Source organism: Bison bison, unplaced genomic scaffold (assembly GCF_000754665.1).
Source record: "Bison bison bison isolate TAMUID 2011002044 unplaced genomic scaffold, Bison_UMD1.0 scf7180017864341, whole genome shotgun sequence".
Lineage (NCBI taxonomy): Eukaryota > Metazoa > Chordata > Mammalia > Artiodactyla > Bovidae > Bison > Bison bison.
The window spans coordinates 516,672-542,887 of NW_011494913.1; the positions used below are offsets into that span (position 1 = coordinate 516,672).

At 41.5% G+C, this 26,216-nt stretch overlaps 1 protein-coding gene across 1 annotated transcript in view; it reads left to right on the forward strand.

The window, feature by feature from the left end:
• The window catches only part of NRG3 (neuregulin 3), a 316,863-nt gene that overhangs the window by 272,258 nt on the left and 18,389 nt on the right, over nt 1–26,216 (forward strand). Inside the window, exon 4 of the mRNA XM_010854367.1 lies at nt 4,539–4,665. Within this exon, the coding sequence (XP_010852669.1) occupies nt 4,539–4,665 (127 nt within the window). The remainder of the gene's footprint in view (nt 1–4,538; nt 4,666–26,216) is intronic.

The window sequence follows — 26,216 nt, forward strand, 5'->3', positions numbered from 1 at the left end:
CCAACTGGAGCTGTAGTTCTCATCAGAGACTTAGAAAATATTACCTTCTTCTAGGGCAATTTCCAAGCATAGTTTTCCTTTATTTTTCTCTGTCTGAGAGGAAGACCACATTGAACACCAAGCATCTAATTTATATAGCTGAAAGTGATGTAAATTTTTTTTAACACCTTGGCACAAGTTTCTTTGCCCTCATTCCTGGGATTCTAATTCCCTCCAGAAACCTTGGAAATAGCAGAATAAACAGGCTGTACTTTTTCTTTACTTTCAAACATTATAAGATTTTTTTTTCCCATGTTATACTTTTTTTTAAACTCATCTTGGAAGTCCTAAGTCATCTTGGATTCTGGGACATGTCTATCATCAGTTTCCTGATAAATTCCCTTGAATCTCCATTCTATATACTGGAATTTACTGTGCCCAGAGAGAATTAGGACTTAACCAAAACATTCTCTTGGTTATTTTTTCTACTTCCCATCATTATTTGGGTCCTGCCACTCTGGTCCTTTGTCCATTCTTTTGTCATCTGTGATATGGCATGACCTCACCCGATAGAATATTACAGCACATTATTAGCCAATGAAAGTTTGAACATAGGTAACAAGAAGAGGTAGAAGTAAGGAACACTTTCTTGAATTCAGAGAATTTTCTGAGTTAATGGAACCCCAGCCACTTTGAAGGTCACAGTGAAATAAATTCTTTTCTCATCAATTCCAAAAAGTTCAAGTATTCCTATAAGTAGTTAATGGAACCATTAATTGAGCCTTTCAAATCTGGCTCACATGGCTCACATGACAAATATAAATTCTTCTAGATTTCCCTTTTACTTTTAACTCGTACGGGCTAAGAAGTATCAGTCTGGCAGCGGGAGTCCATATTAGACTTAGGAAATGCGAGACATAATTGAACTCTGAAAATGAGTTGAAATAGGAAAAGAGATACATGGGTGTGGAGGGGGGAGCGGAATAGATGGGGAAAAAGTGGAAACAGTGATTTTGGAGGTGATTTTGGGCTCCAGATGGTAACTGCAACCATGAAATTAAAAGACATTTGCTCCTAGGAAGGAAAGCTATGACAAACCTAAACAGCATATTAAAAAGCAGAGATATCATTTTGCCTACAAAGGTCCATATAGTCAAAGCTGTGGTTTTTCCAGGAGTAATGGTGGATGTGAGAGTTGAACTGAAAAAGGCTGAGCACCGAAGAATTGATGCTTTCAAACTGTGGTGCTGAAGAAGACTGTTGAGACTTCCTTGGATAGCAAAGAGCTCAAACCATTCAATCCTAAAGGAAATCAGTCCTGAATATTCATTGGAAGGACTGATCCTGAAGTTGAAACTCCAATTACTTTGGCCACCTGATGAGAAGAGCAGACTCATTGGAAAAGACCCCGATGCTGGGAAAGATGGATGTCAGGAGGAGAAGGGGGCAACAGAGGATGCAATGGTTCGATGGCATCACCGCCTCTATGGACAATGAGTCTGAGCAAGCTCCAGGAGATAGTGAAGGACAGGGAAGCCTGGCGTGCTGCTGCCCACGGTGTCACAAAGATCTGGACGTGACTTAGTGACTGAACGACAGCAACAGGAAAGATGTTCCAGGAGCAGAAACTGGGACAAATAATTATCACAACTGGGAAAGCACGGGAGGAACGAGGGGAACTGATGCTACGAGTAGAAAACAGATGCACTCCAACTTGCCCTGACTGTATGTTATCATCCTCTGAAGAGATTTTAGATCACAAAGCAAGGCACCTAAGGACAGGCAATGGGTGTTCTGATATGATGCTATGATTCTCTTCATCTGTGGCGGCCTTAGTCCCCACACAGTTATAAGCTAGTACACATAAGTACTAATATAAGCTAGTACACAGTTATAAGAGTTCCTTGACCTGAGATAGCCAGCATCCGATGATAGGTCAGTGTGAGGCTTTGAAGGCCTGGACCACTGCCCCACCATGGGGTGAAAGCCACGCCAGCTTCAGAGCTCCCTGTGGGATTTGCTGAGGTTTTCACTGGAGCCTGCATCACATTCCAACTCCTTCTGCCCCATCCTGCTTCCTTCACTGAGTTTCCACAGGTGTTGATCTTAAGAGACCTCACTAATAAAAACCCTGCACACGATCTCCATCTCAGTGTCTACTTCCACAGGGAGTCAACCTGCAGCATCACAAACAACATCTGCTGGACTTGTTGGGTCTGATATCCCACCACTGTACATCTCATTTCTTCCTGATGAATTGGCCCAGAGCAACTTAAAACCCACTGAACTCTAGAATCACACTGACATTGTTAGGCTAGTGGGTTCCAGTGTGCAGTACTTGTATCTTGTCTTCCCCAGAGCCACTACTCTCCTGAGAGAGCTGATGGCATTGCAGACAGATGCTTCCACTTCCCTTTGTTCCCATCTGCTGAGGGGAGGACAGAAGGGCAAAAATGTATGCCTTGAGAGAGCTGAGGGATGATAGAAAAGGAGGCAGGTTAGAAAAGAAAGCCCATATGTTCTGGAATATTAGTGAGTCAGGACAAAGGTAAGAGGGGGGTAAAGGAAAGCAAATTATTAAAAGGATTTAGGAAATGCAATCAGACATTTTTATGAGGAAAATTCCTTTAGATGTTTACATTTCCCAAACACTGACTTAGGGAATTCCTGAAAAGATCTTTAGTATTTCTACAGCTAATTCTTGGAAAAATAATCATGTTCTTCCTCTGTGTCAAGCCCCCTTTACTGCTTCCTTATGATTTATTCCAGTAGAACTTCCTCATCTCCCATCTGCTTCATTAGTGAGTCCCTGATAGGATTTTGTGGCTTTCCTGTGCTTCTTAAAATGCTGATAGGATAGATTTGTTTCTAACAACAGGCTACAGATTAGCTGTTAGGAAGTAGATTATTAAGTATATTAAAACAACTAAGAGTACTGGAGATAAAAGCCCCCTAAATAATTGAAAAGATAAAAGAAATATTTAAACAGAATGACATCACACGAGTATTGTAAATTCAGAGGAGATAATAATGCACAGACCTCCAATTCTTGTAGCAATTCTGTGACTTGCTTGTAAGAGAGGCAATTAACAAGATCTCTTCTTTTATCTCTGAGCCAGTGTCCTGATTCCATCATCTCCTCATATAACTAAGCTTACTAAGTGATGAGGAGTGTAACTGATTAATATTGAGGAGTGTAACATTAATACTCTCCACGTGTCCACAGTATTTATGGAAAAGAGCTTATCCAAACTCCATTGATGGAGGAGGAAACTGAGGCTACAGAAGTTTGGGGAATCAGTCATTTTGATTTGAGGAATCAAAGCAAAGCTGTTGGGACACAGAGCTGGAATTCAAATCTCACTCCCTCTGATACTCAAGCCCATGGTGCATAGAGGGATGTCTGCCTCAAAAAACTCACTTCAAGAGACGGAGAGACGGTGAACAGTCGCCACCAAGGCTCTGTCCTTGGTGTGGGCCCTGGGGAACGAGGCAGAAGTCTAGGGCAGATGATTCTGTGAAGTTTGTTTGCTTGTTTGTTTCATGGGTACTGGGTCTTATGTTGCTAGTTAATTGCTATAAAGCTCTTACGAGAGCAGCTAATAAGGCAGTACTTGGTACAGTTCATACAACAGTCACTCCACATTTGCAGGCAGGGGTAATTTACTTGGAATCCAAAACCTGAGAATAGTCTCAGGTTCTTGGCCTTCCCACCAAGAAGCAGTGTGACCACGGGCAAGTGGTTTGACAGTCGTGAGTAGTGCCTGAAAATGAGGAGTATGCAGCCAGATTCGTTTGGTTCTAATCCAGCTCTACCACTGTCTAGCTGTTTGACTTTGGACAAATTATTTATCTTCTCTGTGCCTCAGTTTTCTCATCTATTAAGTAAGCATAGGATTGATGGCTTGTCATACAGAATTATTGTGAAAAATAAGTGAGCTAAGACATGTAAAACACTTCAAATGATGCTTGGCATCTTTCAAGAATTAATTTTTATTACTTATAAATTAATCCTTCGAGAGTTAATTTTTTTCTTATTATTTACAGAAGTTCTAACAAATTCTGCATTCAGGGCAGATGGTAAAAATAAATGAAGTGTTTTTAAACTATAAAGAAGAAAATAGACCCCTGTTATGTCATGTGTGCAAGTTATCCAGTCAAGCTATACCTATCTGAAATGGACAAATATAAACCTAACTTTGCAAGTATGTTATATGTGGCTGCTAGGTCCAAGTGTCAAAGTTGTCTACTTGTAACTTCAGAGCATTCCTAATTCTCTTTAGTTGAGCACTCAAGGTTAAGGACCTCTTACATCCAGTAGGGAGAGGACAATGCATTACATTTCTGCCTTTAGAGTGCCATGGGGTGTGAATCCTGGCTATTAATGGGTAATGCCAAGTATTTCTTTGTGGGGTTGAAAATGAAGGGAGGTCTCTTTGTTAACTGAATTTATCTTGCTATAGAAAATGACAAATATAGATGTCAGGAGTGAATGAACCTCAAAAAAATAGGCATAAATTTATGTGACTATTTATACATGGATTTATTTAAACTTGCAGGAAACAAGCTAAACAAATTCAAGAGCAGCTGAAAGAGCCACATAATGGTAAAAACTACAGTCTCAAAGCATCTAGCACAATGGCAAAGTCCGAAAACTTGGTGAAGAATCATGTCCAGCTGCAAAATGTAAGTGACATGTCCATACATCCCTTCCCACAGCTACTCTCACTGCTCCCAGTCCAGAGGGGATGCGGAACCTGTGATCAGACTTGCCTACTTTTTTCAGTACTCTGTAGATTTCTCCTTAAATCATGTTGCATTTTTGTGTGTGTACACAGTACTGCAAAAAAGAAAGAAAAATTAATTCTCAGCTCTTGATTACAATCTGTAACATAATTAATCTCTGGAAGCAAAAAGAGCTTCAGTTGTTTGTTCCATAATCACTTACTGAATTCTTCCTTATGTCAGAGATCGTGCTAGGCACCAGGGGTACGATGTTCCTTATTGTATGGAAACTGACATAGTGAAAAAATAGACACCCAGAAGAGGTTTGTGGGATGAGTGGGTTGCTATTGCAACAGAGGTGGGAGAAGAGACCAAAAGGAGGTGGTGGGGGCAGAAGTGGAGGCAGCAAAAAATGCAGGCTTGAACTGGAAATTGAAGAATAGGAAAGGTTCATCAGGGAGTCAGAAAGCCAAGGACTAGAGACTAGAATAAGCAGAAAGAATAAACGCAGGGAATCCTAAGAATACATACTATATTCAGACGACTCTGAATTAAACAGAATGAGAAAAATCAAAGCTCATAAACACGGGAAGGGAGAGTTGTAGTCCTGGGGTTGTTGCTTCCTAACACCACACCTCAACAGATACCAGAATTTGAAGTTAAATACAAGCTCTTTGAATCCTGTGTTCTTTTTGTGTGTGTGTGGCTGCTCTGGGGCTTAATTGCAGCATACAGGGTCTTCAGTTGAGACAATTCTTTAGTTGTGGTGCAGCTTAGAGGATATTTAGTTGCACCATGTGGGATCTAGTTCCCAGACCAGTGATCCAACCCAAGCCCTTTGCATTGGAAGCATGGAGTCTTAGCCACTGGACCACCAGGGAAGTCTCGAATTCTGTATTCTTTCTAAAGTAGTTTTTCATGATTTCTGAGATATATTGAAAAGCACTGAAAGTGAAAGTGAAGTCGCTCAGTTGTGTCCGACTCTTTGCAACCCCATAGACTGTAGCCTACCAGACTGCTCCGTCCCTGGGATTTTCCAGGCAAGAGTATTGGAGTGGGTTGCCATTTCCTTCTCCAGAGGATTTTCCCGACCCAGGGATCAAACCTGGGTCTCCTGCATTGTAAGCAGATGCTTTACCGTCTGAGCCACCAGAGAGCAAATGTTACTGAAGTCAGGTTCTGCTGCTCCCTGTTCAAAACCCAATACTCCAGAGACAAATGTAACTTACAAGATTCTGCTCTGTTTTAAAGAGCAGTTTTAAAGGGTTAATCGAATTGTTTGGGGAGGAGGTCAGGGTTTGTAATCTTCCACTCTGTGCAGACTTTCTTCTGATTGTGCTGTGCTTAGTCACTCAGTCGCGTCCAGCTCTTTGTGATTCCATGGACTGTAGCCCACCAGGCTCCTCTGTCCGTGGAATTCTCCAGGCAAGAATACTGGAGTGGGTGGCTATTGCCTTCTCCAGGGCATCTTCCCAACCCAGGGATCAAATCCAGGTCTCCCGCATTGCAGGCGGATTCTTTACCATCTAAGCCACCAGGGAAGCCCATTCTTCTGATTGGTCTATGGTGAAATGACAGGTTGGTGCTCCAGAAACCTGGTGCTCAGCCTGAAGCTGCCATTCTCTCTGGGTGGGGGCCTTAGTTCCTGCAGAACTCAAAGAAATTGTTATGTATATTTCATGTAAAGGAACCAGGACTTGGCCCCATGCTGCTCTATTGTTTACTGACTGTTCCTCCTTCATTTCTCTATCCCCTCCCTCCTCTGATTAGTAACTGTTTGAATCTGCTCTTTACAACTAAAGGAAGGTCAAGGAGGCTGATTGATGGCCTATTTCCTAAACATAATAAATGAGGACACAGAAAGGATTTGTACCCAGGAAGACTCCATGGGTCCTGCTCCATTTCACAAAAGCCATCTAAGACAGACTAGAAGATTCCTGTCAGGCTAGCAATTCTTTGACCCCATGCAAGACTGCACTTCCAGATTCTGAGACCCAAAAGGAAAGCACAAAGGTGGTGGTATAAACCTAGATTTGAGTATAATACACGATCACCCAGGATACATTCACACCCTTCCAAATGTGTAAATCACTGGGAATTTAAACATCATTTGTGATTTTGGGAAATCATTACTCAGAAAGTCGCCATTATGCTGTGTGTGACAGATGTACTTAGATACTTAATGCAGAATTCATAAATCATAATCGCTTCCCAGAAAAGTTTTGTTAAACTTGTAATCACGGCTATGTGTAGGGATTGTTCTTTTCTGAAACAGAGCAAATGTTTTTGTTAGTGATTTCTAATGAATATTATCCCATGACTGTAAAACAAATACTGTAAGGGAGGGCTTCTTAGCAATTGAACCTATCACAGATAAAGCCAGAGGCTGGTTATGGTAGTGAGAACAGATTTTTGATTAGTGATATACTGTTGCATTACAGAAGAGAATCTTGTTTGAATACAACTTCTATTCTTACAGAGGTGACTGGATGCTTGAAAAGGACAATGAGGGTGATCTTGGCTGGCTCAGCCTGCAGCAGCTTGAAGCAGGATTTTGATTCCTGGCCAGAGACTGAGGTCAGTCTTGGAGTGAGAGCACCAGACCTTAGTCACTTCACCAGTGGCCAATGACAAGGTCCTGGCCCTTTGGCTTTGCAGAGAAAGAATCCCCACAAAGATAGAAAGCAGTAAAATGGAGTGTTTATTAGGAGGAAAAAGAGTCTAGAATGTATGGATAGATACACAGGCAGACTCAGAGAGAGAGCCGTGCCCACACGGTAGTTTAAATCACTTATATGGGGCATTTCTTCTGGTTATCCTTTGGCCAATTGTTTAGATTTGCCTGATTCCGAGTATTTGGTAGGATCCTACTATATGTGCATCTGTGTCTCTTAGCCAAGATGGGTTCCCCTGAAGAGGACTCCTCTTTTGACCTCCAAGGAGCTTTCTATGCATGTGTGAGTTTCTCTAACTGCAAGAATGAGAAATATGTGCTTTGTTATCTTTATTCTGGGCAGGGCCAAGCCTCCTCTCTCTCCATTGGCCTGCTATTCTTATCTTAGAGTTTCAGTCCACAGGGAACTTATCTCCAATTTCTTCATCCTGGGGCACCTAGGTACCTCCTATCTCAAGGGAGTAGGGAAGGGAAACAGTGGGGCTTTACAGTCAGGGAAGAGAAAAATGACCAAGAGTTGGTCATAGAAATGAGTTTAAGCCCTCTGTGTTTATTAGCTGGCAATTATTAAACTTAGGGTCCTGTCTTAGGGACTCACTGAAGACCAGGGACATGACTAGCCTTTGGGTGTCCCCATTCATTGCAGGAAAAATAGGGCACAAGAGGAGAGTCATGCGCAAAGTAGTAGGTGAGTCCCTGGGACTAGCTACCAAGTGAGGGTCCTTGGCTTTGCTCAGAAAAGAATTAAAGGGCTAGCCACAGTAAAGAGAAAGGTTTATTTAGAGAGGTATACATTCCATAGACGGAATGTGCGTCATTTTGGAAGACAGTAAACTGCCCCAAATATGGGGTAGTTAGTTTTATTGGCTTGGCAATTTCACAGGCTAATGAGAGAGGAGTATCCCAACTCTTTTGGGAAGGCGGTATATATTTTCAGGAACTGGGCCACTGCCCATTTTTTGAACTTTTATGGTTGGACTTGGAAGTGTCATGGCCCTTGTGCGTAGTGTCATTTAGAAGTTTCGTTGTCATTGTTCAGACACTCAGTTATGTTCAGCTCTTTTAATCTAATAGACTGCAGCACAACAGGCTTCCCTGTCCTTCACCATCTCCCAGAGTTTGCTCAAACTCATGTCCATTAAGTCGATGATGCCACCGATCATCTCATCCTCTGTCATCCCCTTCTCCTCCTGCCTTCAATCTTTCCCAGCATCAGGGTCTTTTCCAATAAGTTCTTCACATCAGGTAGCCCAAGTATTAGAACTTCAGCATCAGTCCTTCCAGTGAATATTCAGAGTTGATTTCCTTTAGGATTTACTGGTTTCATCTTTTTGCAGTCCCAGGGATTCTCAAGAGTCTTCTCCAGCACCACAGTTCAAAAGTATCAGTTCTTCGGTGCTCAGCCTTCTTTCTGGTCCAGATTTCACATCTGTACGTGACTACTGGAAAAACCATAGCTTTGACTATATGGACCTTTGTTGCCAATGTGACATTTCTGCTTATTAATGCACTGTCTAGATTTGTCATAGCTTTTCTTCCAAGGAGCAAGCATCTTTTAATTTCAAGGCTGCAGTCACCATGTGCAGGGATTTTTGAATCCAAGAAAATCAAGTCTGCCATTGTTTCCATTGTTTCCTCATCTATTTGCCATGTAGTGATGGGACTGAATGTCATGTTAGTTTTTCAGATGTTGAGTTTTAATACAATGTTTTTCACACTCCTTTTTCACCTTCTTCAAAAGGCTCTTTAGTTCTTCATCACTTTCTGCCATTAGGGTGGTGTCATCTGCATTTCTGAGGTTACTGATATTTCTGTCAGCAATCTTGATTTCAGCTTGTGCTTCATCTGGCCCAGCATTTCACATAATATATTCTGCATATGAGATAAATAAACAGGGTGACAATATACTGCCTTGACATATTCCTTTCCCAATTTTGAACCAGTCTGTTGTTCCATGTCCAGTTCGGACTATTGCTTCCTGACCCACATACAGATTTCTCAGGGGGCAAATAAAGTGGTCTGGTATTCCCATCTCTTGAAGAATTTTCCACAGTTTGTTGTGATCCACACAGTCCAAAGCTTTGGCGTAGTCAATAAAGCAGTAGTAGATGTTTTCCTGGAATTCTCCTGCTTTTTCAATGATCCAATGGATGTTGGCAATTTGATCTCTGGTTCTTCTGCCTTTTCTAAATCCAGCCTGTACATCTGTAAGTTCTCAGTTCACATAATGTTGAAACCTGGCTTGAAGGATTTTGAGTATTACCTTGCTAGCAAGTGAAATGAGTGCAGCTGTGTGGTAATTTGAACATTATTTCACATTGCCCTTCTTAGGGATTGGAATGAAAACTGACCCTATATAAGCCATGTAGCCACTGCTGTGTTTTCCAAACTTGGTGGGTTATTGAGTACAGCACTTTAACAGCATTATCTTTTAGGATTTGAAATAGCTCAACTGGAATTCCATCACCTCCCCTAGCTTTGTTCGTAGTGATGCTTCCTAAGACCCACTTGACTTTGCTCTCCATTATGTCTGGCTCTAGGTGAGTGTTCACACCATCATGGTTAACTTGGTCATGAAGATTTTTTTTGTATAGTTCTTCTGTGTATTCTTGCCACCTCTTATTAACATTTTCTGCTTCTGTAGGTTCCATAGCATTTCTGTCCTTTATTGTGCCCATTTTTGCATGAAATGTTTCCTTGGTACCTCTAATTTTCTTGAAGACAATAGTCTTTCCCATTCTATTGTTTTCCTCTATTTCTTTGCATGGCTCAGTTAATAATGCTTTCTTATCTCTCCTTGATATTCTTTGAAATTCTGCATTCAGATAAGTATATCTTTTCCTTTCTCCTTCACCTTTTGCTTCTATTCTTTTCTCAGCTATTTGTAAGGCCTCCTCAGACAACCATTTTTCCTTGTTGCATTTCTTCTTCTTGGAGATGGTTTTGATCCCTGTCTCCTGTACAATGTCATGAAACTCCATCCATAGTTCTTCAGGCACTGTGTCTATCAGATCTAATCCCTTGAATATATTTGTCACTTTCACTATATAATTGTAGGGGATTTAATTAAGGTCACACTTGAATGCCATAGTAATTTTCCCTACTTTCTTCAATTTAAGTCTAAATTTTGCAATAATGGGCTCATGGTCTGAGCCACAGTCCTCTCTCCGTCTTGTTTTTGCTAACTGTTTTGCTTTTCCATGTTCAGCTGCAAAGCATATAATCAGTCTGATTTAGGTATTGATCATCTGTGATGTCCATGTGCAGAGTCCTCTCTTGTGTTGTTATAAGAGGGTGTTTGCTATGACCAGTGCATTCTCTTGGCAAAACTCTTGTTAGCCTTTGCCCTGCTTCATTTTGTACTCTAAGGCCAAAGTTGCCTGTTATTCCAGGTATCTCCTGACTTACTACTTTTGCATTCCAGTCCCCTATGATGAAAAGGACATTTTTTTTTATGTTAGTTCTAGAATGTCTTGTAGGTCTTCATAGAACCATTCAACTTCAGCTTCTCCAGCATTAGTGCTTGTGGCATAGACTTGGATTACTCTGATATTGAATCATTGGCCTTGGACACAAACTGAAATAATTCTGTAATTTTTGAGATTGTACTAAAGTACTGCATTTCTGATTCTTTTGCTGACTATGAGGCCTGCTCCTTTTCTTCTAAGTGATTATTGCCTGAAGTAGTAGATATAATGGTCATCTGAATTAAATTTGCCCATTCTGATCCATTTTAGTTCAGTGATTCCTAAAATGTCAGTCTTCACTCTTGCCATCTCCTGTTTGACCACTTCCAATGTACCTTGATTCGTTGACCTAATATTCCAGGTTCCTATGCAATATTATTCTTTACACCACTGGACTTTATTTTCACCACCAGACACATCCACAATTTGGTGTCGTTTCTGCTGTGGATCAACCTCTTCATTCCTTCTGGAGTTATTTCTCTGATGTCTTCTCCAGTAGCATATTGAACACCTACCAACCTGGCCCCGGGGAGGTGGGAGAGGGTGATGGGGAGGGCTCATCTTTTAGTGTGATATCTTTTTGCCTTTTCGCATTGTTCATGGGATTCTCAACACAAGAATGCTGAAGTGGTTTGCTATTCCCTTCTCTAGTGGACTACATTTTGTCAGAACACTTCACCATGACCCACCTGTCTTGGATGGCCCTATGGCATGATGTATTATAATGAGCATATAATGAGGTTCAAGGTCTAGTGGAAGATCAATGCAAAGAAATAGAGGAAAACAATAGAATGGGAGAGACTAGAAATCTCTTCAAGAAAATTAGAGATACCAAGGAAAAATTTCATGTAAAGATGGGCACAATAAAGGACAGAAATGGTATGGACCTAAAAGAAGAAGATATTAAGAAGCGATGGCAAGAATACACAGAAGAACTATACAAAAAAGATCTTCATGTCCCAGATAATGACGATGGTGTGATCACCCACCTAGAGCCAGACATCCTGGAATGTGAAGTCAAGTGGGCCTTAGGAAGCATCACTACAAACAAAGCTAGTGTAGGTGATAGAATTCCAGTTGAGCTGTTTCAAATCCTAAAAGATGATGCTGTGAAAATGCTGCACTCAATATGGTAACAAATTTGGAAAACTCAGCAGTGGCCACAAGACTGCAAAAGATCAATTTTCATTCCAATCCCAAAGAAAGGCAATGCCAAAGAATGCTAAAACTACTGCACAATTGCACTCATCTCACTCACTAGTAAAGTAATGCTCAAAATTCTCCAAGCCAGGCTTCAACACTACGTGAACTGTGAACTTCCAGATGTTCAAGCTGGTTTTAGAAAAGGTAGAGGAGCCAGAGATCAAATTGCCAAAATCTGTTGGATCATTGAAAAAGCAAGAGAATTTCAGGAAAACATCTACTACTGCTATATTGACTACGCCAAAGCTTGAGTGTGTGGATCATAACATACTGTGGAAAATTCTTCAAGAGATGGGAATACCAGACCATCTGACCTGCCTCTTGAGAAATCTGTATGCAGGTCAGGAAGCAACAGTTAGAACTGGACATGGAACTACTGACTGGTTCCTAATAGGAAAAGGAGTACATTAAAGCTGTATATTGTCACCCTGCTTATTTAACTTATATGCAGAGTACATCATGAGAAATGATGGACTGGATGAAGCACAAGCTGGAATCAAGATTGCCAGTAGAAATATCAATAACTTCAAATATGCATATGACATGACCCTTATGGCAGAAAGTGAAGAACTGAAGAGTCTCTTGATGAAAGTGAAAGAGGAGAGTGAAAAAGTTGGCCTAAAACTCAACATTCAGAAAACTAAGATCATGGCATCTGGTCCCATCACTTCGTGGCAAATAGATGGGAAAACAATGGAAACAGTGACAGACTTTATTTTGGGAGGCTCCAAAATCACTGCAGATGGTGACTGCAGCCATGAAATTAAAAGACGCTTGCTCCTTGGAAGGAAAGTTATGACCAACCTAGACAGCATATTAAAAAGCAGAGACATTACTTTATCAACAAAAGTCTGTCTAGTCAAGGCTATGGTTTATCCAGTAGTCATGTACGGATGTGAAAGTTGGACTGTAAAGAAAGCTGAGCGCCAAAGAATTAATGCTTTTGAACTGTGGTGTTGGACAAGACTCTTGAGAGTCCCTTGGACTGCAAGGAGATCCAACCAGTCCATCCTAAAGGAAATCAGCCCTAAACATTCATTGGAAGGAGTAATGTTGAAGCTGAAACTCCAATATTTTGGCCACCTGAGGCAAATAACTGACTGATTGGAAAAGATCCTGATGCTGGGAAAGATTGAAGGCTGGAGGAGAAGGGGACGACAGAGGATGAGAAGGTTGGATGGCATCACCGACTCGATGGACATGAGTTTGAGTAAGTTGGTGATGGATAGGGAGGCCTGGCATGCTGTAGTCCATGGTGTCGCAAAGAGTTGGTACACATTCTATAGACTGAATGAGGTCCATCACAAAAGGCAAGAACCTTGGGAGAGGCACACTCCACAGACAGTGTGGGACACCTTAGGATGTGAGACCCCCAAATATGGCATGGTTAGTTTTTATGCACTGGGTAATTTCACAGACTAATGACTAGGGGAATTTTTCCAACTATTTTAGGAAAGGAGTGGGGATTTCTAGGAATTGGACCACTGCCCACTCTTTGATCTTCTTTTGGTTACCCTCTGAACTGTCTTGGCACCAGTGGGATGTCAGTTAGCATGCTAATCTATTACAATGAGCATAAAATGAGGCTCAAGTTCTACTGGAAGTCAGATCTTCTGCCATCTTGGACCTAGTTGGTTCTAATCAGTTTTTGTCATGTCCTATGACTGTATTATCCTTTTAAGGGCTATGCCCTGCCCCCTTCCCTCCTGTTTCATTAGGATAGCACATTTGAAGGGATCCACAGTCTGAAAGGCTGCACAGAAGCTGGGAGTTCAGGCAGAGAATAGGTGAGAGGAAGGCAACTAAAGGACCTTGAAGAAAGAGTGCAAGGTGTACTGCGAAAACCTGTGCATGCTAGCCATAGCATTCTACACATTGTCGGCTGGGCTCAAGGGACTTCTGAGCAGATCACTTTAACAAGACTAGACTAACATGAACAAGTTGCTTTCCCAAAGGCACATATCAATTTCCATTCTAGAAAAAAAAGATGGGTCACTACCAACTTTGTTATACTTTTGTCAAGATTTCTTTTGCTAATTTAATAGAAGAAAATTGTATTCTTTAATTAAATTTCACTATTTGAGAGGGTAATGTAATCTCTGCATATATTTCTAGTCAGATTTCCTCTTTGGTGAATTATATGCTGATATCCTCATTCGTAATTTTATTATAAGAATCAAATAACAGTTTGACAGCAATTTTTCATGCCATATGTTATGGGAGAAAATAGTAATAGATAATATATATCATTAATCCCTTAAAAAAGAAATTGAAATGTGTAAGAACATCGCTTTCTTACAATGCTATGCTTAAGATATATAAGAAGCATATAGGACATCTGAGCAGTTGGTCAAATAAGTAATCCTAGGGAAAGAAATAACTTGTCATAGGGCTAAGAAAAGTCTGCATGCATATTAAAATGCAAATGTATCAAAGAAAATTTGGAAAAGCATTTTCTTCTGTAGGTCTACATTTTTTCCTTTGGACAAGAGCTACAAGGAAATAGCAGTGTCAATGATAATAACAAAAATGATAAATAAAATAATAATAATTGTAGCAAATAACGTGTACTGGGTACATAGAATCATGCTAAGTAATACAAATGCATAGCCTAATTTAGTCCTAACAGCAGCTCCTTAGAGTTTACACCCACAATGTGCAGAAGAGGAATCTAGGACTCAAAGCTTGAGTCAGGCAGCTAGCGAGTAGCTGAGAACCAAACCCACATCTCCATAGCTCAGTGGTTCTCAAGAGGGGGCACTGTTGCCCCCATGGAACATTTGGCAAAGTTGAGAAACACTTCGGGTGTTACAACTTGGGAGGGAAGTGCACAGGCATCTATGACAAGATGGTGCTGACAAATATCCTAATGCTTGGGGTAGTCTTCCATGACAGAAAATGATCTGTCCTAAATGTCAAGAGTGGTGAAGAAGTCCAGAGTGCAAGGTCAAGCTGCACAGAAAGCCTAGCCCTGAAGTTCTATCACAGCCTCCCCACTGCAGGCGTTCATTTCTACTGCATAAACAGAAACAGGTAACCCAGGCACACTGCAATCCTTAGGAGGGAAACTTTCTTACTTTGCTTACCATATCAGGCAAATTTGTCTTTATTTTATCTTGGAGCCCAGGTTAACTACTTGATATTCTTTGCAAATTGTAATGTTTAACAAATGAATTGGCTGTGTCTGGCATTCCCTTGAGTTCATTAAACATTCATGGGGAAGGGTTACACTGTACAGTCATTGAACAAGATGTGAAACACCAGTCCAGTGAAGCAGCATGATACCCTGGCAACACGAGACTCAGAAGCTGCAGAACTAGACCTGGCACTACCTTGGAAGCACTAAGCCCCACACCATCATTTACAAAGGGAGCACTTGTGACTCAGATGATCTGACCTCATTCCCTGTGTCCCTGGTAGGGGGGACAGAGAGAGAGAGAGAGAAAGAGACAGAACTGGGATTGGAGTTAAAACGTCCAGACCAGTCAAGGGAGTGAAACTTCTCAGCACCTAGTCCAGGGATCAGAAACAGAAGTCATTGAAAGAGAGAAGATCTATCCTTCTCTCTTAAAATCAAGAAAAAACTATACATTAGTGAAAAGTAAAGGAACAAAGAATACCCCTTCCCATAGATTTTCAATTCCCATCTTAGGAAAGACAAGTTTGTGGAGATAACATTCAGTGAGAAAGAACTGGAAGACAATATTTGCATGCTAAAGGAGAATAATAAAAATTTAATCCCTTGATAATTGGTATTGATAACTGGAAGAGAGAAGCATTTATTCTGTTTTGATAATTGGTAGAGAGAGTCTACCAATAGTTTTTGGACAATTTCTTGATGATTGGTAGAGAGAAGCATTTATTCTGTAATGCATTTTGAACACTTTTCTATACTGGACACTACACAGACAGCTTAAAAAAATACAAACAGGAGAGATTGAGAATGATTTCTGGGAGCTCATGCCAAAGCCTTTGACTGTGTGGATCACAATAAACTGTGGAAAAATTTTTGAGAGATGGGAATACCAGACCACCTGACCTGCTTCTTGAGAAACGTGTATGCAGGTCAGAAAGCAACAGTTAAACTGGATATGGAACAACAGACTACTTCCAAATAGGAAAAGAGGTATGTCAAGGCTGTATATTGTCACCCTGCTTATTTAACTTATATGCAGAGTATATCATGAGAAACACTGGGCTGGAGGAAGCAAAAGCTGGAATCAAGATTGCTGGGAGAAGTATCAATAACCTCAGATATGCAGATGATACCCACCTTGTGGCAGAAAGTGAAGAAGAACTAAAGAGCCTCTTGATGAAAGTGAAAGAGGAGAGTGAAAAAGTTGGCATAAAGCTCAACATTCAGAAAACGAAGATCATGGCATCTGGTCCCATCAATTCAGGGCAAATAGATAGGGAAACAGTAGAAACAGTGGCTGACTTTATTTTTGGGGGGCTCCAAATTCACTGTAGATGGTGATTGCAGCCATGAAATTAAAAGATGCTTACTCCTTGGAAGGAAAGTTATTACCAACCTAGAAAGCATATTAAAATGCAGAGACATTACTTTGTCAACAAAGGTCCATCTAGTCAAGGCTATGGTTTTTCCAGTAGTCATGTATGGATGTGAGAGTTGGACTATAAAGAAAGCTGAGCACCAAAGAATTGATGCTTTTTGAACTGTGGTGTTGGAGAAGACTCTTGAGAGTCCCTTAGACTTCAAGGAGATCCAACCAGTCCATCCTAAAGGAGATCAGTCCTGGGTGTTCACTGGAAAGACTGATGTTGAAGCTGAAACTCCAATACTTTGGCCATGTGATGTGAAGAGCTGACTTATTTGAAAAGACCCTGATGCTTGGAAAGATTGAGGGCAAAAGGAGAAAGGGACGACAGAGGATGAGATGGTTGGATGGCATCACCGACTCAATGAACATGAGTCTGGGTCAACCCCAGGATTTGGTGATGGACAGGGAGGCCTCATGTGCTGCAGTTCATGGATTTGCAGAGTTGGACATGACTGAATGACTGAAATGGGCTAGTGGTAGAAACAAATATGTAAGCATTACCTTTTTAAATAATGTGGATGCTGCTACTGCTAAGTCACTTCAGTCATGTCCAACTCTGTGCGACCCCGTAGACAGCAGCCCACCAGGCTCCCCCATCCCTAGGATTCTCCAGGCAAGAACACTGGAGTGGGTTGCCATTTCCTTCTCCAACGCAGGAAAGTGAAAAGTGAAAGTGAAATCGCTCAGTCGTGTCTGACTCTTAGTGACCCCATGGACTGCAGCCTACCAGGGTCCTCCATCCATGGGATTTTCCAGGCAAGAGTACTGGAGTAGGGTGCCATTGCCTTCTCCAAATAATGTGGATACATTAAGTCAAATTACTATCAAATAATGGAAGTTCAGTTCAGTTCAGTTGCTCAGTCGTGTCCGACTCTTTGCGACCCCATGAATCGCAGCACGCCAGGCCTCCCTGTCAATCACCAACTCCTGGAGTTCACTCAGACTCACGTCCATCGAGTCAGTGATGCCATCCAGCCATCTCATCCTCTGTCGTCCCCTTTTCCTCCTGTCCCCAATCCCTCCCAGCATCAGAGTCTTTTCCAATGACTCAACTCTTCTCATCAGGTGGCCAAAGTACTGGAGTTTCAGCTTTAGCATCAGTCCTTCCAAAGAAATCCCATGGCTGATCTCCTTCAGAATGGACTGGTTGGATCTCCTTGCAGTCCAAGAGACTCTCAAGAGTCTTCTCCAACACCACAGTTCAAAAGCATCAATTCTTTGGCACTCAGCTTTCTTCACAGTCCAACTCTCACATCCATACATGACCACTGGAAAAACCATAACCTTAACTAGACGGACCTTTGGCCTGCCTCTTGAGACCCCTATATGCAGGTCAGGAAGCAACAGTTAGAACTGGACATGGAACAACAGACTGCTTCCAAATAGGAAAAGGAGTACATCAAGGCTGTATATTGTCACCCTGCTTATTTAACTTATATGCAGAGTACATCATGAGAAACTCTGGGCTGGAAGAAGCACAAGCTAGAATCAAGATGGCTGGGAGAAATATGAATAACCTCAGATATGCAGATGACACCACCCTCATGGCAGAAAGTGAAGAGGAACTAGAAAGCCTCTTTTTGAAAGTCGAAGTGGAGAGTGAAAAAGTTGGCTTAAAGCTCAACATTCAGAAAACAAAGATCATGGCATCTGGTCCCATCACTTCATGGGAAATAGATGGGAAACAGTGGAAACAGTGTCAGACTTTATTTTGGGGGCTCCAAAATCACTGCAGATGGTGACTGCAGCCATGAAATTAAAAGACGCTTACTCCTTGGAAGGAAAGTTATGACTAACCTAGATAGCGTATTGAAAAGCAGAGACATTACTTTGCCAACAAAGGTCTGTCTAGTCAAGTAATGGAAAAGGGCATCTAAAATTGAATAGGGGAATCTGCAAAGCCTTCCCTGAATAGGTGACGTTTACACTGAGTCTTGAGACTGAGTTAAATTGCATCAGATAGTTTGATAGGAGCTGGTCAGAAGAGGTGATTTCTTTAAACTGTGAATTGAAGCTAATTTTCAACAGTTCTAGTATAAAACCTGATCTCTTATTTTAAATATCAAATTCTAAGTTACAGATTCGCTGTAGATTCTTAATAATTCACCTGTGGATTCAAATATGTATTAAATATTTCATAAGGACCAGGGATATAATGGTGACTGAAAATGACAGTGTTCCTACTTTCTAGGAGCTTATTGATGACTGTCGGTGATAGATATTAATCGAAGAATGCCACAAACAAATGTGCCAAGGCTACAGCCAATAGTGAACTGAGCTATTAGAACTTATAGAAGTCAGAAGCGGGAGATAGCCTGGCAGAATGAAGATCTAAGCGCTCTCTGAGAAGAGGGGAGCGTGCTCAGTTCCCCTGGTTGGAGCAGAAGCCTGGATGAGGCGAGATGGTGGAGGGTGGGGGACGGGGGTCGGGAGGCGCACTCGCTGTGCCGGGTGTCTGGAATGATGTCTAGCTCTGTGATTCCTCTTCAGTGGAAAGTGTTAACGTCTGACAGCAGTTGTTGCCGTTCTCCCAGCTCTGGTGCATGGTGCGAACATTCTTAAAATAACCACAACTGGCAAGTTGTTTTTAATTACTCATATTTAGAGATCCAGATGAAACCCCGCTCTAAAACATGTCATAACCACTCAGTCTCACCATCTTCTGGGCTCACAAGTCAGGTTTGCAATAAAGAACTTTTTGATACAGACCTAGATGAGCTGAGAGCAAGGTGGAGACAAGACCTTGAAAACCGTAGAAACCATTTAACAATATCCTCCTTCCTGTCTTTATTGCCTGGGATCCCAGACCAGGCGATTATCAATGCTGTCAACATTGCTTTCCAACACAGACACCGCTTTCACTTAACCTTCTGACTCCAGCTGCTTGAAGGGGACAGACCTGGAAACAGCGTATCTTGCTCGACTTTTGATATGCTTCTACTTCATCTGACAGGTCTGTTGATTTCAGGGCACCACTAACAGCATGCTAGGAGCAAGACAGGCGATGGTGCAAACATCGGCAGGCATCCTCAGCACCCGGCAGCATCTCCAAAAGGAGGGCTTTCAGAGAAGCCAGTCAGGATGGGTGCTTCCCCGTGAAATACGGTACTGTCTGGGGTCTAAGTGGGCTTCTGAAAGAAAACCAGCTGAGCTCATGCTGAAAGGATCAGTGAATGGTCTGTCCCATCTTCTCTTTCGTGATTAAAGAGACATTTTGTACATTTGTACAAATGGAGTTTTAACAAAGCATGTTTATATACACAGGAAGTCAAGGTCTAAGTACAGGGAAAAAACATAGGATCAACTGCCATATTTTGTAACATTGTATAGAAATGTTAAGATGGCAGAGCCAGGCAGGCGCTGGCCTGGGCACTTGAACTTCACTGGGGACGCCATCAGATGAACGAGATAAAATTTTGCCCATTTTAACTCCTCGCAGGGAGGAACTGTACACATTTTGGAAGGAACCATAACAAATGCTGTAGGCACAAGTATAAAATGTCAAAGGCGATCATCCTGGTCAGTTAAGCTGCCCTTAAGGAGAGTTTGTGCAGACTTTTGCTGACTGAGTGGGTTTTACACCTTGCCTACAGCTGAGCTACTCCAGAAACTAAAATAAAAATGAATACTGCCTTTGTCTCTAAATTACTATTATAATTATTATTGATGTGTATATTTTGCTTAAATTTAAAAAAAAATTAAGTGGACTTTATTTTTTAGGACAGTTTTAGATGTACTGAAAAGTTGCAAAGTTAGTAGAGAAATTTCTAATATACGCTCTACCCTGGTTCCCCTATTATTAACATTGTACATTGATATGGGACATTTGTTCAATTAATGAACTCATACTGTGTATATTATTATCTCAAATCCATGGTTATTCAGAAGTCCTTAGTTTTTACTTAATTGCTGCTTCTGCTCCAAGGCCTGATGCAGGAACCATATTGCATTTACTTGTGATCTCTCTAGCTTCCTCTTGGCTGTGACAGTTTGTCACAGTTCTCTTATTTTAATGAGGTTGATAGTTTTTAAGTCAAGTATTTTTTAGGACGCTCCTTTCTCTACTGGAATATTTTCAATGTTTTTCTCAAGATTAGATTGGAGTTATGGGGTTTTGTGAGAAAGACAAGGTAAAGTGCCAATTTCTTCACATCCTATCAAAAGTGCATACTATCAATATGATTTGTCACTTAAAAATAATTTTTATTTATTTGGCTGTTCCGGGTCTTAGTGATGACACGCAGGATCTTTCACTGTGGCGTGTGGGCTTGGGCTCAGTAATCACAGCTTGCAGGCTTAGTTGCCCCGTTATGTGGAATCTTAGTTCCCTGACCAGGGATCGAAGCTGCAGCCCCTGCATTGAAAGGTGGATTCCCAACCACTGGAGCACCAGTGAAGTCCCAGTTCATCACTGTTGATGGTTTCTTTTGTCATATGCAGTGGTAAATGTCAGACATTTCCACTGTGATGTTAATCCTTCTTGCCCCTCACTTTCTACAGAGTTCTGTTTGGAAGGCAGCAACCATGTGTAGCCTATACTTAAGGAGTGGAGAGCTGTGCTCACCCTTGTGAAGGCAGAGTATCCACATAAATTATTTGGAACTCTACTGCAAACGGTTTGTCTTTTCACCTTCAATCATTTCTTGAGGGAAATGATCTTCCTGTGGGTGAGATCAGGCTCTGGTCGAGTCTCTTTTCACTGAAAAGTAGACAGTTTATAATGGAGAGCACTCTGCACGCATTTCCGAATGGTTATTTTCTCCTCTCATCGGAGATATGAGTTTTGTTTTTTGTTTTGTTTTGTTTTCTGGTTCTTTGTTGTGAGAATCTGGTTTAGTCCTGGAGGTTGAACTCATGAAAGTGTGAGAGCAGTCCCTAACTGCAGCCCTCAGATAATTTTTACTTTCCCTCTAGTCCACATGCAAGTTTCCAAAAGTTATTAAAATTGCCACTTAAGTGTCCCTACCCAGTAGTTTCTGGCAGATTCTCCCACAGGTAAGCTTATTACTAATCAGAGTTCTTGGCTTCCCTTGCTCACCCCCTGAAGGGGAGGGGACAGGGGTGAGCTGGTTCCTCACATGGGGCAAGTATGGGGTGGGTCCAGGTGTCAGGCTAGAAGGGTGGCTTAGGTGGACACTTGGTGGTGCTGTATTCAGGGATCATGCCTAGTATCCTGCTATTATCCTGGGCATCTCAGAAGCAGCAGTTGGGTTTTTGGTATTTTTCTATGTGGTTCCTAATTTGCTCCAACTGTGCGGTGGTGTTGTTGTTAAGTATCTCAGTTGTGTCTGACTCTTGGCAACCCCATGGCCTGCAGCACACCATGTCCTTCACTATCTCCCAGAGTTTACCCAAACTCATATCCATTGAGTCAATGATACTATCCAAATATTTCATCCTCTGTCTCCCTCTTACCCTCCTGCCTTCAATTTTTCCAGCATCAGGGTCTTTTCCAATGAGTCAGTTCTTCCCTTCAAGTGGCTAAAGTATTAGAACTTCAGCAATAGACCTTCCAATGAATATTCAGGGTTGATTTCCTTTAAGATTGACTGGTTTGATCAGCTTCCTGTCCAAGGACTCTCAAGAGTCTTCTCCAGTACTACAGTTCAAAAACATCAGTTCTTCAGTGCTCAGCCTTCTTTGTGGTCTATCTCTCACATTGGTACATGACTACTGGAAAAAGCATAGCTTTGATTATATGGACCTTTGTTGGCAAAGTGATATCTCTGCTTTTTCATACATTGTCTAGTTTTGTCATAGATTTTCTTCCAAGAAGTAAGTGTCTTTTAATTTCATGGCTGCTGTCACCATCCACAGTGATTTTGAAGCCCAAGAAAATAAAATCTGTCACTCTTTCCATTTTCCCCCCATCTATTTGCCATGAAGTGATGGGACCAGATGCCATGATCTTAGTTTTTTGAATGTTGAGTTTTAAGCCAGCCTTTTCACTCTCCTCTTTCACCTTCATCAAAAGGCTCTTTAGTTCTTCTTTGCTTTCTGCCATAAGGGTGGGGTCCTCTGCATATCTGAGGTTATTGATATTTCTCTTGGCAATCTTGATTCCAGCTTGTGATCATCCAGCCTGGCATTTCACATGATGTACTCTCTACATATGTTAAATAAGCAAGGTGACAACATATAATCTTGACACACTCCTTTCCCAATTTAGAACCAGTCTGTTGTTCCATATCCAGTTCTAACTGTTTCTTCTTGACCCAAAAACAGGTTTCTCAGAGGCAAGTCAGGTGGTCTGGTATTACTATCTCTTTAAGAATTATCCACAGCTGTGATTCACACAGTCAAAGGCTTTAGCATAGTCAGTGAAGCAGAAATAGATGTGTTTCTGGAATCCGTTTGCTTTTTCAAATGGATGTTGGCAATTTGATCTCTGGTTCCCCTGCCTTTTCTAAATCCAGCTTGTACGTCTGGAAGTTGTTGGTTCATGTAGATTGAAGCCTAGCCTGAAGGATTTTCAGTGTGACCTTGTTAGCATGTGAAATGAGTGCAATTGTGAGGTAGTTTGAACATGCTTTGGTATTGCCCTTTGGGAATTGAATGAAAACTGACCTTTTCCAGTCCTGTGACCACTGCTGAATTTTCCAAATTTGCTGGCATATTGAGTGTAGCACTTTCAAAGCATCTTCTTTTAGGATTTGAAATAGCTCAACCGGAATTCCATCATCTCCACTAGCTTTGTATTAATGCTTCCTAAGACCCATTCGACTTTATACTCCAAGATGTGTGACTCTAGGTGAGTGACCACACCATTGTAGTTATCTGGGTCATTAAGACCTTTTTGTACAGTTCTTCTGTGTATTCTTGCCACCACTTCTTTACCTCTTCTGCTTCTGTTAGGTCCTTACTATTTCTGTCCTTTATTGTGCTCTTTTCACATCAAATGTTCCCTTGGCATCTCTAATTTTCTTGAAGAGATCTCTAGTCTTTCCCATTCTATTGTTCTCCTCAATTTCTTTGCATTGTTCACTTAAGAAGGCTTTCTTATGTTTCCTTGCTATTTTTTGGAACTCGGCATTCAGATGGGTATATCTTCCCCTCCACCCTTTTTTTTTTTCTTTTCATTTTTTACCTTTCACTTCTCTTCTTTCCTTAGCTATTTGTCAGTCCTCCTCAGGCAACCATTTTGCCTTGATGCATTTCTTTTCCTTGGCAATGGTTTTGGTTACTGTCTCCTGTACAGTGTTATGGACCTTTGTCCATAGTTTTTCGGGCACTCTAGATCTAATTCCTTCAATCTATTTGTCATTTCTACTGTATAATCATAAGGATTTGATTTATGTCATACCTGAATGGCCTAATGGTTTTCCTTACCTTCTTCAATTTGTCTGAATTTCACAATAAGGAGCTCATGATTTGAGCCACAGTTAGCTCCCAGTCTTGTTTTTGCTGACAATATAGAGCTTCTCCATTTTCAGCTGCAAGGAATATAATCAATCTGATTTTGGTATTGACCATCTGTGATGTCCATGTATAGAGTCATCTCTTGTGTCGTTGCAAGAGGGTGTTTGCTATGATCTGTGAGTTCTCTTGGGAAAACTGTTAGCCTTTGCCCTGCTTCATTTTGTGCTCTAAGGCCAAACTTGCCTGTTATTCCAGGTATCTCTTGACTTCCTACTTTTTCATTCCAGTCCCCTATGATGAAAAGAACATCTTTTTTGGTTTTAGTTCCAGAAGGTCTTGTGGGTCATCATAGAGCTGTTCAATTTCAGCTTCTTCAGCATTAGTGGTTGGGCCATAGACTTGGATTACTGTGATTATGAATGGTTTGCCTTGGAAATGAATCAAGATCATTCTGTCATTTTTGAGATTGCACCCAAGTACTGCATTTCAGACAGTTTTGTTGTCTATGAGGGCTACTACTTTTCTTCTACAGGATTCTTGTTCACAGTTGTAGATGAAATGGTAATCTGTATTAAATTCACCCATTCTGGTCCATTTTAATTCACTGATTTCTAAAATGTCAGTGTTCACTCTTGCCATCTCCTGTTTGACCACTTCCAATTTACCTTGATTCTTGGACCTAACAGCCCAGGTTCCTATGCAATATGGAACTTTATTTCCATATTGGACTGGACTTTATTTTCACCACCAGACACATTCACAACTGGTCATCACTTCTGCTGTGGTTCAGCCTCTTCATTCTTTTTGGAGCTATTTCTCTGCTCTTCTCCAGTAGCATATTGGACACCTACTAGTGTGTGTGTGTGTGTGTGTTGGGGAGGTTCATCTTTCAATGTCATATCTTTTTGCCTTTTCATACTGTTTATGAGGTTTCAAGGCATGAAGGCTGAAGTGGTTTGCATGTATGTAGTTATTTTTAACCCCTTTTAGATTCTTTGTGTTTTGTTGCTGGAGGAGATGTTTGTCCAGGTTCAAACACTTCAGCAAAGTGTCCCAGGACCCGGCCAGTCTTATTTTCTGCCTTGAGTGATTCTACAGCTCTTTTTCCTAAGGGTTAAGAGGCTGAAAGTCTCCTCTGAAACTTCTTCCTGTTGGAAAGGGGCCACAAACCCTCGTCTACCCGAGAGGCATATGATTCCTTTGCTGACTGTTCCAAAGACCTCTAGGGGCCTGGGATACCCTCCACTGGAATGGGTTGAATTCTCTGAGACATCATGACCCTTACTTGAAACTGTTGGAGCCTAGAAGATAGAAGCTTAATGACAAGGTTAAACAAACAAGGGACAAGACAGAGAATAACAACCGCCACTAAACAGCCTAGATGATATCGGCTCCTCTGTTGACCAGACAGTGGAGGTAATATCATCCTGGCCAAAGTTGTGAAGCCATTCTGCTTGGGTGTATACCTCCTTTGTTTGGATGCGTACAAGACAGCTTGTGGGATTTTAGTTCCCTGATCAGGGATTGAATCCCAGGGCCACGGCAGTGGAAGCATGGAGTTCTTACCACTGGACCACCAAGGGATTCCCTTTATTTCCTTAATGTTAACTTCCACCTGTCCTGTAGCATCAGTCCAGGTGCAGGAAGTGTTAGGTATTATACAAGTTCAACCTTGTTCTGCCAGAAGATAATCTAGGGCTAGATGACTGTCAAGAACCACAGTAGTCAAAAGAAGCAAGAGAGGTCTTAAGTCCTGTCAAGGCCTGCTCTGTCTATTTCATCATATAACCAAGCTGTATGGTGAGATTTTTCAATGTCATTTCATGGCTGGAAAAGCATTCCCTTGGAGCTGCCAGAGTATCACCAGCCCTGCCCTGCTAAGATCCTTCCTAGTGCTCTTTGGGTCTGGTGGTGAGCCAGAGTGATCCTGTTAGAGATAATTCCTATAGACCTAGAGTGCACTCTATGACGTGGACATTATCAATCCATTTATAGGCCATGCTGATAAATGGGTTTTCTTGCCATTCTTCCCTAGTTGGCAGGGCTAGCAATATGGACAGTCGATAGAAGGAGCTTTTCTGCAGTGGAGTATTTCCCTTAACCCAAGCACAAAGAGCTGCTTCCCTGGCAAGAGGGGCTGAGCAAAGCAGAGCACAGCAGCAAGAATGGCACAGAGAAGTTAAGCCAGCATTCTTCTTAGCTGTAGATGGTGTCTGTCTTTGGGGTGGGCTTATCTCAGATTTGTGA